A 15,468-nucleotide genomic window follows, 5' to 3' on the forward strand; every position below is an offset into this window, starting at 1 on the left:
CGGAACCTCGCTTCGTGAGATATCCTCCATGCAGGTTTGGGTTAAACATGAGCCTCGTTTCAACGAGATTCCTCGTTATGACGAGATGTTTCCTTTCAGTCCCATCATGGTTATTCCCATCAAGAAACCCATGGTTTGTATATCCATCCAAGAAAGAATCATATTTGAGCTTCATTTCACGAGCCATTTTCCAAAAATGTCCCATCAAGGTCCTCATGTATTTCTTTCCTCATTTCAAATTCATCTTAATATGTTTTCGTCTCATCCAGGTTAAGGGTTAAACCTGAATCATTCCAAAAAGAGTATCTCGTCTCATCCATGAGACCTGATCAAAATTCTGATTTTCCACCATTTCGGGATTTTCGTCCAAAGTCCCATCACGATTTTCTCATCCTCTATTATTCAATCATATCATTTTCGAGGATTTCGTCTCCTCAAAATCATTCAGGATAAGGTTTTTAGCCTGAGAAGCCATCTTTCAAATAAATTCTTCCACACCCAGTTCAGATCTGCTGACTGGGGCATTTTCAAAATTTGGAGTGTTGTCTTTGCCACTAAGCTCGGCGTTCAACCGACTTAGTAGAAAAGAGGGGCATCTGTGAACACCCTAAATTTTTAAAAGGTTTACAAAATGACCCTTTTTGCCCCTAACCCCGTTTTCTGAGAAAATCAAAACTAATTTTCAGTTGTTCTTCGAATTTTCTGGATCAAATTTCATTCAAAATTGATTTCGGAGCCGAACCTAGTGCTTTAAATCCATATTTCCTCAAAATCCGGATCCAAACCCATTTCTGAAGAAATTTTCTCAAAATAGCTTTTAAATTCTCAGAAAAATTCCCTTTTGTAAATATTTTTACAAAACACAAAAAAAATAATTTTGATCTTTGGTTTCTCGTAAAACTTTAGGATTTTATTCTAAAAATGCAAAAAAAAAATGGAAAAATAACATAAAAACCTAAAAAATTGGAAAAAAACTACAAGAAAAACAAATGATTCTCAAAGGTTTTAAAAAGCTTTTTGCTGAAAACCTCAATTTTGAACTATTTTACAAAAAAAATTCTTTTAAATGGACCTCCCTTTTGAAAAAGAGAAAATGGCAAACGGTCGCAGGCTCGCCCTTCTCCCGCATATTTTGCCTATGGAAGCCTCCATTACAGGAGGACCCTCACCACCGTCGATCTTCAACAGCCATCACTGTTCTTCACCTTCCATCCGCAACGGACTTCCTCTCGAACCCTCTACTTCCCCTTTAAGAAGAGGTCTCTGAGCTTCTGAAATCCATCCAACTTCTACCTCTCCATGTGCCTCTTCTCACTCACGATCCGTCTTCACCCTTCCCCTTTTCACGCTTCGTCTGAACCGCCCTTACCCCTCCACCCTTCTGTGTATCCTTCTTCCTCAATCTTCTCTTCCTCCTTCTCATTTCCTCCCCCAGTGTTTCTCATCGATCGATGGAGCTTTTGTCTTAGTAACAACCACCAAAGACTCCTGCAACCTGCTTAAAAGACTATCATTCGGAATCCCTGCAGTATAAGGTAAATGACTTCTTCTCTTCCATTCCCTATTGCTTATTGTATTCTGATATTTTTTTTTATATAAGTTTCTTTCCTTTTTCTTTACTTTGATTCTCTACAGAAATTTCCTATTATTACGTTCTTCTGTTTAAACTTTTGCTCTCTTTCACGGCACTACGGGTGGGATCGACCTGCATATAGCAGGATCGACCCCCCTCCCCCCCTTTGGTGTGATAGCATATGGAAATTTTCGATTCCAACATTAATCCTCAGATTTATGAATTTGCTTTTTAGTTGTGTGGGGGTAAATTTCTGTTTGCACCATTTTCCAAATTCGATTCCCTTTTGCAAATTCTACATATCAATTTTCTCTTGTTATTTTCTATTTTGTACATTTCATATTCCTGTGGTCCTGTGAATGTTCCTTCTCCCCTTCATTATTTCTGATTTTGTTTTAATTTTTTTGTTTTGACTCCATTTACGCACCATTGGTGGTGTCGAAATGCTTGTGCAAATCAATGGAATCTATCGATTCCCACATCTTCTTTCCTTTCTGTAATTTATTTCTAACTATCTCTGACTTTCGCATGTTTCGAACATTTGCTCACGGTTGATATTCCGTGTCCATCTTGAATATCTGTTATGCACAATTTCTTACCCATTTCCCATCTATTTATTTTTTTTATTATTATTTTTTTTCTTTTGGTTCCCTGATCACATTTGATTCCTTTTTGCATTATGTATAGTCAGTATCGGTTCCACGTAACCCTTACATTCCCTCATCATCGTCCTTCCATGATGCACTATTGCATAAGAGGTTCCCCCTTTTCCCTTTTTTTTACCCTCTCTCACTACTGCAAAACGCCCTGTCATTGCTTCCCGCTAGCATTCAATCACCCATTAATGTCACAATGGCTACCAATCGATTTTCACCTCCCCATCGTCTCTCTCCTTCTCTGAATCCCCCTTTCTTTCTTCCCTTTCCCTGTTCCTTCTTTCACTCAGTGGCTGAAGGGAATTGATCCATCGGGTAGTGGCACAGAAGAAAAATCTCTCTTCCTCCTAAACTGAGCTCTTTTAGTTCGTTATTGATTTCTACATCATCGTAATCTCAATTGCATCATCTCTACGATGAATGGTAGCCACATATGGCTCAATCCAGGTAGAATCTGCCAATCTTGCAAGTTTACAAGACAAAGTGTTAAGGCAGGAAGGACCTAAGAACCCAAAGGCAGTCTTAAAAGCCATGGTGCTCCTTCGTTAATTTGTTAAAAAGAGAAATTTGCAAAGCTCAATTCCTGGAAAAGAACAAATCATCTAGCAGAGGGAAACCAACTTTTTCTTGGCAAACAGAATTTTCCCAAAATCAAAGCTTCTGTCAATGTAGCATCAGGCTCCTTATCAATGGAAAGATCAGGTGACCACAGTATAGTGTTGATATGGATATTTGTAAGAAAACCTTTGCATCTCCATTTTGCATCATGTTCCTGTTTGATATCTTTATACCCATTATAATTTACCTACAACGTAGCATGCTCATCTGTGTTTGTACTTTTTCTGTTATGGCGTATCTCATTTTCACTGATGGTATCTCCAAATTTTGATTTGTACCCATGTTGTAATACTGTCCTCATCTCTTATATCCCATGGTATGTACATATGCATTGCGTACATGTTCCTCATCGTATATACCCTTAATTCTAGCAATTGATAGTGCATTTTCACAAGGCTTAGTGGAGAAGACATGCCTCAAGCTTTCTTCATTAGTTACATTGGCACCTGATCCATCCCAACACCTGACTTAAGCATACATGTAAGACTATCTGTGGAGCTCTTCATATCTGTTGTCAGGATAATATTGATTTATCTCGAAATTTCCCATCCAGACTTTATTACTAAAATTTGTTCATTCTCTAGTTAAAGGGACAATCTGTTCAACTTGGGAAGACATATTACTGATGTAAAATAGCTTGTCAGGACTTGTTTGTTTTGGGAATTTAGCTTCGAAATCATCTCGTTGGAAGAGTGCCTACAGGGGTAGATCAAGTAATCACTTCATTAGGGTTGTTCCTCAGCACTCTTACTAGACATCTTGGGGTTCGCTGGTATATCAAACTCAGACTTTATGCCTCGGGTTACGAAGTGTGAAGAGACCTTCTTATAAAGACGATCCCTCATCCTTGTCAGAATCAGATTCTAGCAAGAATACCCTGTTTGATCCAAAAGGCAAGATCACCTCATATAATTTTCAAATTGATGATGCCATTCCCATTAAGATCTTCTTTTTATTGAGAAGTGTTTTGTCGCATTTACTTGTTGTATGATACATTGATCATTTGATTCACTAAGGTTTCAAACCAGATCTCGGGTTTCGCTGGAAACACATTCAAGTGTTAGCTTCAAACTAGGTTTTAACGTATCATCAGCCATGTCTGCTGATTAAAGTTTTGGGTTTGTCACATACTGTATTTTCCATGTACTCATTGTATAAAGTGTATTAGTCCCCAACCCAGTAGCTAGTTTCCAGCATCCTGTACCTACATGCCCATTGGCTGTAGCACCTACCATTTACTTGTTCACCACCATTACATAATACATTTCTTTTTTTTTTCCATCTGCTATATACAATATTCACCATCAACTTCATCACCTTGCGTTCTTTCGCAGCACCCACTGCCATTCACACTCACTTCCAGCTTCACAGGCCCATCTAGTTTTGTGATAGGCACCCCTCACAGTATATCTTGTTTTGTCAACTGTAATTCATATCCCTTCATTCATACCTTTTAGCATACCACCTGTCATCACCATTGTTGTAATTACAACAGCACAATCCTTGCTGCATTTCTTTTTTTTTTTTTTTTACACTTCCAACAATGCTCTCATAGCCTAAGCTACCATTCACACTTCCCCTGTGCTTGCACATACAACAGCATACACACAATCCCACATCACCACCTCCATTACACTCTTTTTAACATTTTCGCATTATTGCATCCATTTCTTTCTTTCCATTTCCATTATTTGCCATGGCATATACCTCATATGCCTACACAGCCTGTGCAATAGTTGCCTACATCCTCAACCATCACCTATAACCCCTTAGCTCATCTCCCCTTTCATGACATATATGTCTATATATATATATGCATGTGTATATATATGTATAATCATATATATACCATATTTTTTATCTTTCTATCATTTACATCTTATGTATATGAACATTTTTTTTAAGATATCCATGTGATATATGCCATTTCCCTTCCATTTTCATATTAATCAAGCATTTTGCAGGGAATATGATGAGAGCATCGTCACTTGAGATTTGTATGTAAACCTTGTAATAAATTAGATCTTAATGAGAATTTACATTTCCTGTCTTAAATAGAATGAATTAGCATTGTAAACATCATGAATTGCTTGTTTTCATGCATTTTTGCCTTTATTTCTCAAATTCTCACAATGGTAAAACACGAATGACACATGCACCATTTCATAAGAGGTAATTAATTCTAAGTTAATGATTTATATCAACGGCCATAGTCGGGATATAAACAAGACTTAGTATTTTTACCTTTTATAAAATAACATTGGATCCACACTGGATCCTTTTCAAAAATCATTATGTTTTCGGTAAATATTCTCCTCTTTTATTAGAATTTAATCTAAAACTAACTCAATATATATACCAATGGCCATAGTCAGGGTATATTGAGAGTTAATTTCATTTTAAATTTTATAAAAGCACTAAAATGTATTTTATTCTTCACTTGAATTTAAATGTAGTTATTACATAATATATTCAGCGACCATAGTCAAGAATGTATTATGTCTTCAACCTCATTTTTAATTCATTTCAAGAATGGAATAGCTTTTCAAAATTCCAAATTCAAATTCTTTAAATTCATTTCATCATTTAGGATAGAATTGCATAATATTTTCAAAAATTCCTTTTAAAATCCAAGTGATTGTGAATATCTCTTCTTCAAATTCCTATTTCAATTCTATCTCATTTCCAAAACTTTGAAATTAAATTCAAAGTTTAAAATTCAACTTGATTCATTTTATAAATTCAAAATTCAAGTTCAAAGTCCAATTTGACTTTGAAATTCATTCTCAAAATCAAATTTGAAATTCCAAAAATCCAAAGCTAGATCCTAGTCTCAACTTAGATCCAGATTTCCAAGTATCAATCTCTACCTTGGATCTTAGACTTCAGATCCACAATCCATTTAGGATCCAAAATTCAACTTCTACTTTGGATCTTAGATTACAGATCTAAAATCCATTTTAGGATCCAAAACCCCATTCTACATTGGATCTCAGATTACAGATCCAAATTCTACTTAGGATCTAGATCTCAATTCTACATTGGATCTCAGATTACAGATCCAAATTCTACTTAGGATCTAGATCTCAATTCTACATTGGATCTCAGATTACAGATCCAAATTCCACTTAGGATCCAGAATCTAATTCTACATTGGATCTCAGAATTTAGATCCAAAATCTATCTTAGGGTCCAGAATCCAACTCTACATTGGATCTCAGACTTCAGATCCAAATCCATTCTAGGATCCAGAAATTCAATCTCATCTCGGATCTCAAAATCTCAGATCCAATTCTCATTTAGGATTCTAAACCCATAATTCTCTCAACTCTATTTAGAATCCAGACTTTGGATTCAAATTCTATCTTGAATTCCAGATTTTAAATAAACTTCTATTCTCAATCTTTTAAAACAATCCCATTTTATTCCAAATCTCAAATCCAATTCCAATTTTCGGATTCTAAATCCAGAATTCCATTCTTTTTTTAAAATCCACGCTTAAGATTCAAATTCCGTCTTGAATTACAACTTTCAAATCAATTATATTTCTCAATTCCCTTTAGATTTCCCACATTTCATTTCTGATTTCAAAAGCTTCAAAGCTAGAATTCAATTCCATTTTCAAACATTCATCCAGATTCAAAATTCTAATTCAAAGTCCATTTATGACTTTGAAATTTTCTTTCTTCTTTTATCTCAAACTTCAAAATCATCTCTTTCCAATTCCAGATTTATTTTCCCAAACTCTTGATTATTCCAAAAAACTTAGAACTTCAAATCTTAAGTTCTAAGTTAGAAACCATTTTCTTCACTCTATCATCATATTCATCTCAGAAACATTTGAAATATTTCAAAAACATTTTCAAAAGGAGCATACATCTTTGCATTCGCACAAACATGATTCTTTGTGCATTTCGACTTAGAATAAATCCTTAGATAATTTCTTAGCAAAGCAAAAGGCATGAATTCGACTCTTGGTTCGATTACCCCTGGTAAAGGCGTCAGGAACGGTCGAACCTCGTACCGACGAGCGGATCCCGTCTCTCAGTTTTCCCGCAAATATTTCAAAAACGGAGGCGAGTTATTTTCTTGAAAATTTTCAAAATTAAGGTCAAATGAGACCCCGCATAAGAGTTCCTCTTCTCTTTTTTCTCTCTTCTTTTCTCCCTTCAAAAAGGAGGAAATAGAGGTTGGAAAGGAAAAAAGAAGGAAAAGAGAGAATATTACGAGAGAAAATTTTTTGCGATGACCACACTGGTCTTGTCGACCATATTGCAACAATAACTCTTTTCTTTTGACCCAAATATGTAGCGTGCATAACCAAACACTCCAAGTTTGTGATACTGCAATCTTTAGGGTTATAAAAAATTGTTGAACTTTAAAATACAAATGGTTAACAATTAATGTTCAATGGTATTCTTGATAAAATTTGCATGTTTGTGGTTTTATATTCGGTGATTATTATTAGGATTAAACAGGTAATTGAGACATTTTATTTATTTACTTTTTCTTTATTCTTGTTTCTTTTATTGGTTGTGGGTGTTTTACAATGTTCTTATTATTTATGGGATATAATGGATTTAAGGAGGTTGCCTAAGGTTGTTAAATTTTTATATGGATCTTAAAAAAAAGGATTTGGATCTGACTGGATCTAACCTTGTTGGTCTATTTAAACCCCCAAAGGTAGGGGTGGCAATCGGGTCAGGTTGGCATACCTCAACCCGAACCCGACCCGTTTATTAAACGGGTAACCCGACACGACCCTCCAACCTGCTTAATAAACATAAACAAGTTGGGTGGGGTAAATGGGTTGGCGGGTTAGCGGGTCGGGTTGGCGGACGGGTTGGCAGGACGGGTTGGTGGGTTGACCCGCCCGCCTAACCCGTTTATTAAACGGGTCAGCCGGGTTGGCATACCCCTAACACGAACCCGACCCGTTTAATAAACGGGTTAGACGGATCGACCCGTTTATTAAATGAGTTCATTTTTGCCAAACTTGAACCCGCCTAAGAGGCGGGTTGGCAGGTCGTGTCAGGTTTTACCACCCCTACCCACGGGTGGGGGCTTTCTTTTTTAACTAACCCTAACACGCCCCTCAACACTCTCCCCCCCAACTCCTTCCCTGGAATCTCCAGGCCCAACCCCAAATAGCCCGGGCTCTCCTTGAATCTCTCTCCCTCGTACGCACCGCCTCTCTCCCCTTTTTTGTAACCCCCAATCGCCCGGGCTCGCCTCTCGCTGGAGATCGCCGCTCGCCGGAGCTTGCCTTCTCTCACCGGTAAGTTTTCTCTCTCTTTGTGATCGTCTGCCTGTCGCTCCTTCCACCTCGGCTGACCACTACAACCGTGGCCAGGCCATTTCCCCCGTCTGTCTCTCTCCCTCTCGCTTGGTTTGGCCGGATGGAGGGGTCGAGCCACCTCCACCGAGTCTCCTCTTTTATTTTTCTCTCTGAGGACGGCAGCAGCAGCAATGCTGCTGTCGCCGTTGAGTGGCTGGCTAACGCCACCTCCTCCTGCTGCCACCACCGCTCTTCTTTTTTTATAGGCCTGCTCCGGCAGTGGCCTGGCCGCCAGCCTCCCTCCTCCCCTGCTCCTTTGGCTGGAATACAGGCGCCACAACGACTGTCCTCCCATTTTCCCCTTTCTGTCAGCCTGCCACTGTGGTCGGCAGTAGCCTCACCACCGGCCTCCCGGTGCTGACGGCCACCGGCTTCCCTCTTTTTGAACCGAGCTCAGCTCTGTTCTCTCAGTGTCTCGTTTGGGGCCAGACCCGGCTCCGAGAAATAGCCGGCCCTATGTCCCTGAGGCGGCGACACCGCTCAGGTGCCGTCTTTTTTCCCCCTTGTTTGGCTGGCCTGGCAGCTGACTCGCCCTCCCCCTTCCTCCTCTGTTGGCCAGAAGGCAGGCGCCACCTGCTCCTGCCTCTTTCGGCTTTTATAGTAGTCTGGCGGCTCGCTAACCCTCGCCGCCACCAAGTTGGGTGGGCCCCACTACTGTTGCCTTTATGATACCCTGTCGCATCCTCGGCTGAAGGTGCGGCACCCGTAGCTTTCTAGCTATAAGATCTTTTGTTTCATACTTGCTGGTGAAATTAATCTAGAGTTTTGCTTCAGCATTTGGAAATGGAGGCTGAGAATGGGGAGTTGACATTTAATTCATTAGGAGTGTGCGAAGAACTACTGGTAGCATGCGGAAATTTAGGGTGGAAAACCCCCACCAAGATTCAAGCACAGACGATCCCTTATGCTCTTGAAGGTCTTTTTTCCTCTTTGCTTTTCTATTGCAAATTGCAAAAATATGAGGTTGTTAATTCTATATGCCTTTTCTTGATCTTTCTGGTTTAAGTTTTAATCTATGCTTGTATGAGTTTTGTATCAGCTGGCTTAGAGGTATGAATATGTGCATAGGATGGTCTGAGTTTCTAAATAGAAACAGTTTCCCATTGTAAAAATTGTTTAGAACAATATGCTCTCAGAATTCATTGGACATTGTAAATGGAATATTTTGTGTTTCCTATATGATTTTCTATGTAATTTTACTTTTTTAATACCTACAACAGTACACTCCGACATACAGTGGTGATTAACGTACCTTGGTCACACTTTTCTCCTCTTCATCCCCTTCCTTCCTCTGCTTTTGTACTTCTTCCTTCCTTCCGTCCATCCTTCACGACCATCATATGCTTTTTCCTTTCTTTTTTCTTCTCTTCCTCGTCGTGCTTCTTCCTTTCTTTTTTCTTTCCTTCCTCGTTCTGCTTCTTCCTTTCTCTTCCTCATCCTCCTTCTCCTTCATTTGTCTTTCCTTCTCTTAAGCAGATATCATCCTTCTTGATTAAGATATCAAAGTAATGGAAATTACGGCCTCTTATCCAAATTAATAGTTAAAAATGTTATATGCATGGGTTAACCATTCCTGATTAAATGTATGATCTCCCTCTCTTTCTCTCACAATAATTTTATAACTGCAGGCAGAGACATTATTGGGCTTGCAGAAACAGGTTCTGGTAAAACAGGAGCTTTTGCTATTCCCATTCTGCAAGCACTTCTAGAACGCAAAGGGCAACCAGAAGCATTTTTTGCTTGCGTGCTTTCTCCGACAAGGTAATTTTTCTAATGTCACTTGCTTTAAGTGTTGGGATTCACTTAGATTAGTTGATGGCATAGTTGCATATACAGGTTTGTCTTTATCTTGGCAAGGGATAATATGATAAATCTTGAAAAGAATTTTAGGAAAATATTAGTACATAAAAAATTGAAACTTGAAAGTATAGAAAAGAAAATGATAGGTTTTACTATTTTTAAGGCAAAGAAAAGGTATAAATATTCTTGATAAAAAAAGATAAAAGAGAAATTATGTTTAAAAATATAAAAAATAAATATGAATAAAAATCTGAAAAAATCGCAATAATATTGGCCATGTTATCGTGATAGCATTATTATATTGTGAAAATATTGTGATGATGTATCTATTCAATCTTTAATATTATTGATTTGTGACAATGTCACAATATTTTCAAAGAATCAGTGATATCTGTAACATTGGTTCTTTAATCACACACTTGGATTTTTTTTCATTTCTTTTAACATGTTATTTTTGCTTGTATTAGGGAATTGGCTATTCAAATTTCAGAACAATTTCAAGCTCTAGGATCTGGAATTGGATTAAGATGCATATCAGTAAGTTTCTTTCATCTCTCGTGGTTGCCTCACATGAATTTTAATAACGGGAGTCATATTTTGAATGCCATGTTTCTTAATATATCTACGCCTATTAAAGTTGAGGCTGGGGATACCTAGAGTAAATTCTAGTTGATTTATAAGAAATTAAAAGCATGAAAATCTTTTCTGATCTTTTTTTTTTTCTCTTTAGATTAGGGCTATGTCACAGGGATTCGGCTAGCAGGGTGCCGCACCCGCGTCAACGCGACTCGACGCGGGTGCGGTCAACCCGATCTTGGGTGCATTGACCACACCCAGGATCATTTAGGTCCATTTTGGTTTTGGATTTTTTTAAAAAAATTTGCCCTATGAAATGGGCTGCGGAATTTAAAAAAAAAAATCTGCTGACAGCTGCTTGCTGCTGCTCTTGTTTTATAAGGGGGCACTTTTAAAACCATCTAAAATTGAAGAGCCTTTTCAATCCAGATCCTTCTTTTTCGTAAAGGATTTTCTCTCTCCATAATAAATGATAATGATGGTGATAGCCTTGCTGATCCTTCTTTTTCGTAAAGGATTTTCTCTCTCCATAATAAATGATAATGATGGTGGTAGCCTTGCTGGCTATTAGTATTCACTGTTCTCCTGACAAGATGGGTGCTCTAGCTGTAGCTTTGTGTAGACCTCTCTTTTCTACATGTCCAATCCAATAAATTTCTTTTAGTTGTCGTGCAACTGTATATAAAATGAAATTTTAAGAATCCTATGGCGTGGCAGTGGAGTCGTAGGCCTCATGAAGACTCTCTCTCCAACAAACCACATCAAACCTTGCGCTTATATTTTTTTTCGTGAAGACTAGGGAGTTTCAGACATGATTGAATCATGACAGTCAGCAGAATGCAGCAGGCTGGGTCGATCAGATTGCCAATCTTTTCGTTTCATCAATTTTGTCCCGTTGCCTCAAAGTACACAACAAGCAGAACGTGGGTAACGAGTCTTCAAACAAACACACCAGCAAAAAAAATTGGACCCCCAACCCGCGTCAGGGGAACCCCAGACCCCCTTATATATATTTTACATTTTTGCCCCTGCCGCACCCCCGCACCCGGGTTTTTTGGAAGTGCCGAATCCCCGCACCCGCACCCACGCCCGCACCCGCACCCGCACCCATGTGACATAGGATTAGGAGTATTTATGTGCATTTGGTAATGTGACACATGGTAATGTTGCACACATGTAGGCTATGTCACATGGGTGCGGGTGCGTCACTTTCAAAAAACCTGGGTGCGGGGGTGCGGCAAAAATCTAAAAAATTATATATATATATATAATATATATATATATATATATATATAAAGTACAAAAGTTGGACATAAATGACCTTAGGTGCGTTGATTGCACCCAGGGTCAGGTTGACCGCATCGGGTGCGGGTGCGGCACCTAGTTGCAGAATCCCTGTGACATATAGGGCAAAAAAAAATTTCTTGGCAATTTTTTTTAAGTCCGAGAATTTGACCAAAATGACCCTGGGTGCATTGACCGCACCCAGGGTTGGGTTGACCGCACCCCGGTGCCGCACTCGCTCCCGCATCGAGTCACGTCGATGGGGTGTGACACCCTGCTAGCCGAATCCCTGTGACATAGCATGTAGATATTAAGGATATTTTGTTCCCTTTTTCTATTATAGATTGATTTCTTTAGTAAACTAAAATAGTCAACTTCATAGTTTAGGTACAACTTACCTAACATCCATATTGAAGTACTTGATCAATTTCTCTTCTATTCATGAACATTTTCTTTTTGCTCAGGCTTTTCCATTTTTTCCAGGTGGGTTCCACTAATACCAACTAAAGGCGTATCATTGGTTGGCAATTTTTTTTGAGGAGGGTTGGGGCCACGTTGACTAGGGATCTATTTAGGTGTTCATAGAATAGAACTCCACAAATACTCTCCCCCTGCTACTGGTGATAATTTTCCATTGACATGAACATTGCAGCAAAGGGTAGTGTATGATAGAATGAACTTTGGCTATGCGTTATGTATAATTTTGGTTTTACAAAGTTATCATTGACACCATGTATATATATATATATATATATATATATATATATATATATATATATAGAGAGAGAGAGAGAGAGAGAGAGAGAGAGAGAGAGAGAGAGAGAGAGAGAGAGAGATGCCAACAAGTTGGGTCACTAATGACCTGCAATTCAAAATTGTGTGAATTTGTTTTCAGGCAAGGCTAGCAAGGCCTGTGATCATGCTAGATGAATGTATAATTCTGAGCATCGTGGTATTCTTTCCCAGAATCTGTCCTTTCCACTTAAGAAGAAAAGGATGGAAATTCTTGGGCATGTTTGATATGCTGAAATTCTTGTCTTTCTTTTATGGTGATAGGAATGCATAGAATTGACGAATCTTGTTTGTTAGCCCTATTTTGTATATGTTGATCTTTGAAAGAGGCTGATGGGCGAGTTCCATGAAATTCATTCAAATGCTTGTGAGGGTTTTGTTCTATGTTGCATGGGCACTTCACTTACCTTGCATATCATGTCAACATGACGACACTCAGAGCCAAGATTATGTCACTAACTTTGTCTATTTTCTTTTATGATCTTGATTACTTGTTTTGTTTTCACTTGCCTTCTTTTTCTTTTAAAATCTATGATCAATTAAATTACATTTCAATTTCAATCAAGTTTTACTATTTTGATGTTCTCAATCATAGTGATTTAAAATTGTTATACACACATACACACACAAATCTGTGTCCTTGAGTCCTAAAGTTTGAGAGCTGTCGTATCATTCAAAACATATCTGTGTCGTCCAATTCCCGCATCCATATCCATGTTACAAATTTGTGTTGTGCTGCAATTGGATTGCCAACTTTATTAAATCTTTTACTTTTGGATAGGGGTCACACATGATGGAGAATCTCACTATTAATATGATTAGTTCCTCATTATATTTGGTTATTGGGCATGACAAAAGAGTGTGAAGGTTGTCCATAATTAGTAAGCACATTTTTATGTTCTGACTGCCAGTTAAATGTATTTGAAGGATTGCAATGGTTAATGCTAGAATCATCAGCCAAGGTCACGTTTTTTGTCCAAGCATTTTGGAGTATGACTGTTAATATGATCACTTTCCTAACTTTTTTCTTTCTTGTTACTGCAGAATGTTCAAACATAAGAAAATCTAGGCATAATTATCACTGAATGCTCATGTTGAGGATTGCAAGATTTATGGTTGAACTTCTTTGGAGCTTTGTCACATGGATACAGCTATGGATACGGGGATACGACCCTTTTTAGGAAGTTTCAACTTGTATTAAGGGGATATGGAACGGGAGTCAAATTGGAGTATCCATGTGACATAACTTTGGAGTTACTAACTTTATATATCTAACCTTTGAAGGAATATTTAAATGGGATTACTTTCCTTTGCTGAGGTGGATGTCATTTCTTCAAATGAAGTCTTTTTTATAGGAACTATTTGTTCTAATTTATTTTGTATGTAATCAGTTGCTTTTTGCTCTCATGAAGTTTGATATTCCTGTAATTTGCTGAGAATGCTTTCATTATAGTTCACATGTACAAGTAGATGATTGGCTAAGTAATATTGGTTCAAGCCTTTGTAGTTAAATCCACCCATTAAGAAGTTGTACTTTATCGTTATCTGAAATAGCGCTTCCAATAATAGCCAATTGGTCAATAATACTCTTCATGCGGCCTATGCATTCCATTACTGTTATTGAGCCTTTCTTCAGATTTTGAAACTCATTTTTTAAGTACATAACTCGAGCTTCTGATATCTGAGAGTATGTATGAGATAACTTACTCCATAGATCTGCCGCAGTGCAATCATCTGAAAGAGTAACCAACACTTCTTGAGAGAGTGTTGACGTAATATAAGCAACCAAAGACTGATCCCGCTTTCTCCAGACTGTATATTATGGATTTTTAACAAATTTGGTAACTGTGTCACCCACCTCATTCTTGGTTTCCTGCAAAATAAGTCGTGGTGGCACATGAACAGAACCATCCAAATGTTCATCAAGATCCTGACTCCGTATGAACGGAAGAATTTGTCTCTTCCATGTCAAGAAATTAGTATGAATAAGTTTTTCTGTAACGAGCTGATTTAAAAAATTAGCATAGGGACTAGAATGCATCGAGTAAGAATCCATATCAATGAAACAACGAATAAACAGATTTAATAACGATTAATCAAAATAAGATTTATGACACAAAGAATAAGCAAATTCAAGATATTTAAGGAAGAGACCAGATTTACGACACAGGAAATAAAGAAGAAGGCAGATTCACAGCCTGATTCACGACAGAAAAACACAAAAATAATAATAAGTAGATGAAGGTGATGGAGGCAGACGAGGGGAAGAACTACCTGTTCAAGGTCGTGAGGAAGTCGAACCTGCTGTCAAGGTTCGCGAGGAACGAGTTCAAGAGTAAAGAAATAACGACCACGACATAAATAATGGTCAGATTCACGATACAGGAAGTAACGACCAAAGGACCAAATTTTCGATGCAGGAAATGACGATCCAATGAACAAAATAAAACAAGAAAGAAAGATCCCAGATTCACGAGTCAGAAATCAACGACCCAACAAGTTATAGTCGAGTTACAGGTCTGAAGAAAAATGGAACAGTTCCAGCAATAGCACAGATGCACGTCTGATCACGCCCCGTCACGTTTGCTGCTCTGATACCATGTTAGATGTGCTGAGGAACCATCGCCGAGTTCGATATCCTGCACAGAGAACAAAAAATAGAGAAGAGGGAGAGACAGAGAGAGAGCTGCACAATGGCTGGGGCTGCTAAAGATTGATTTTTCACACAGCCACCGAGCCCTAAACATCATATATATATAACAAGTTACAATGAGGCTATATCACATAAATGCCATTAATGAAAAACCCACACACGTTGAACAACATCGTGC

The 15,468-nt window shown here is 38.2% G+C and overlaps 1 protein-coding gene across 1 annotated transcript in view; it reads left to right on the forward strand.

Annotated features, from left to right (window-relative positions):
- Nucleotides 1-7,902: 7,902 nt before the first annotated feature.
- Nucleotides 7,903-15,468, forward strand: part of LOC149837850 (DEAD-box ATP-dependent RNA helicase 10-like) — a 29,689-nt gene continuing 22,123 nt past the window's right edge. The window contains exons 1-4 of the mRNA XM_090007515.1: nucleotides 7,903-8,125; nucleotides 8,960-9,101; nucleotides 9,814-9,946; nucleotides 10,453-10,522. Of these exons, the coding sequence (XP_089863641.1) occupies nucleotides 8,969-9,101; nucleotides 9,814-9,946; nucleotides 10,453-10,522 (336 nt within the window). The 5' untranslated portion in view covers nucleotides 7,903-8,125; nucleotides 8,960-8,968. The remainder of the gene's footprint in view (nucleotides 8,126-8,959; nucleotides 9,102-9,813; nucleotides 9,947-10,452; nucleotides 10,523-15,468) is intronic.

The sequence above is a fragment of the Nuphar pumila genome, chromosome 5 (assembly GCF_984573655.1).
Source record: "Nuphar pumila chromosome 5, dmNupPumi1.hap1.1, whole genome shotgun sequence".
Classification (NCBI taxonomy): domain Eukaryota; kingdom Viridiplantae; phylum Streptophyta; class Magnoliopsida; order Nymphaeales; family Nymphaeaceae; genus Nuphar; species Nuphar pumila.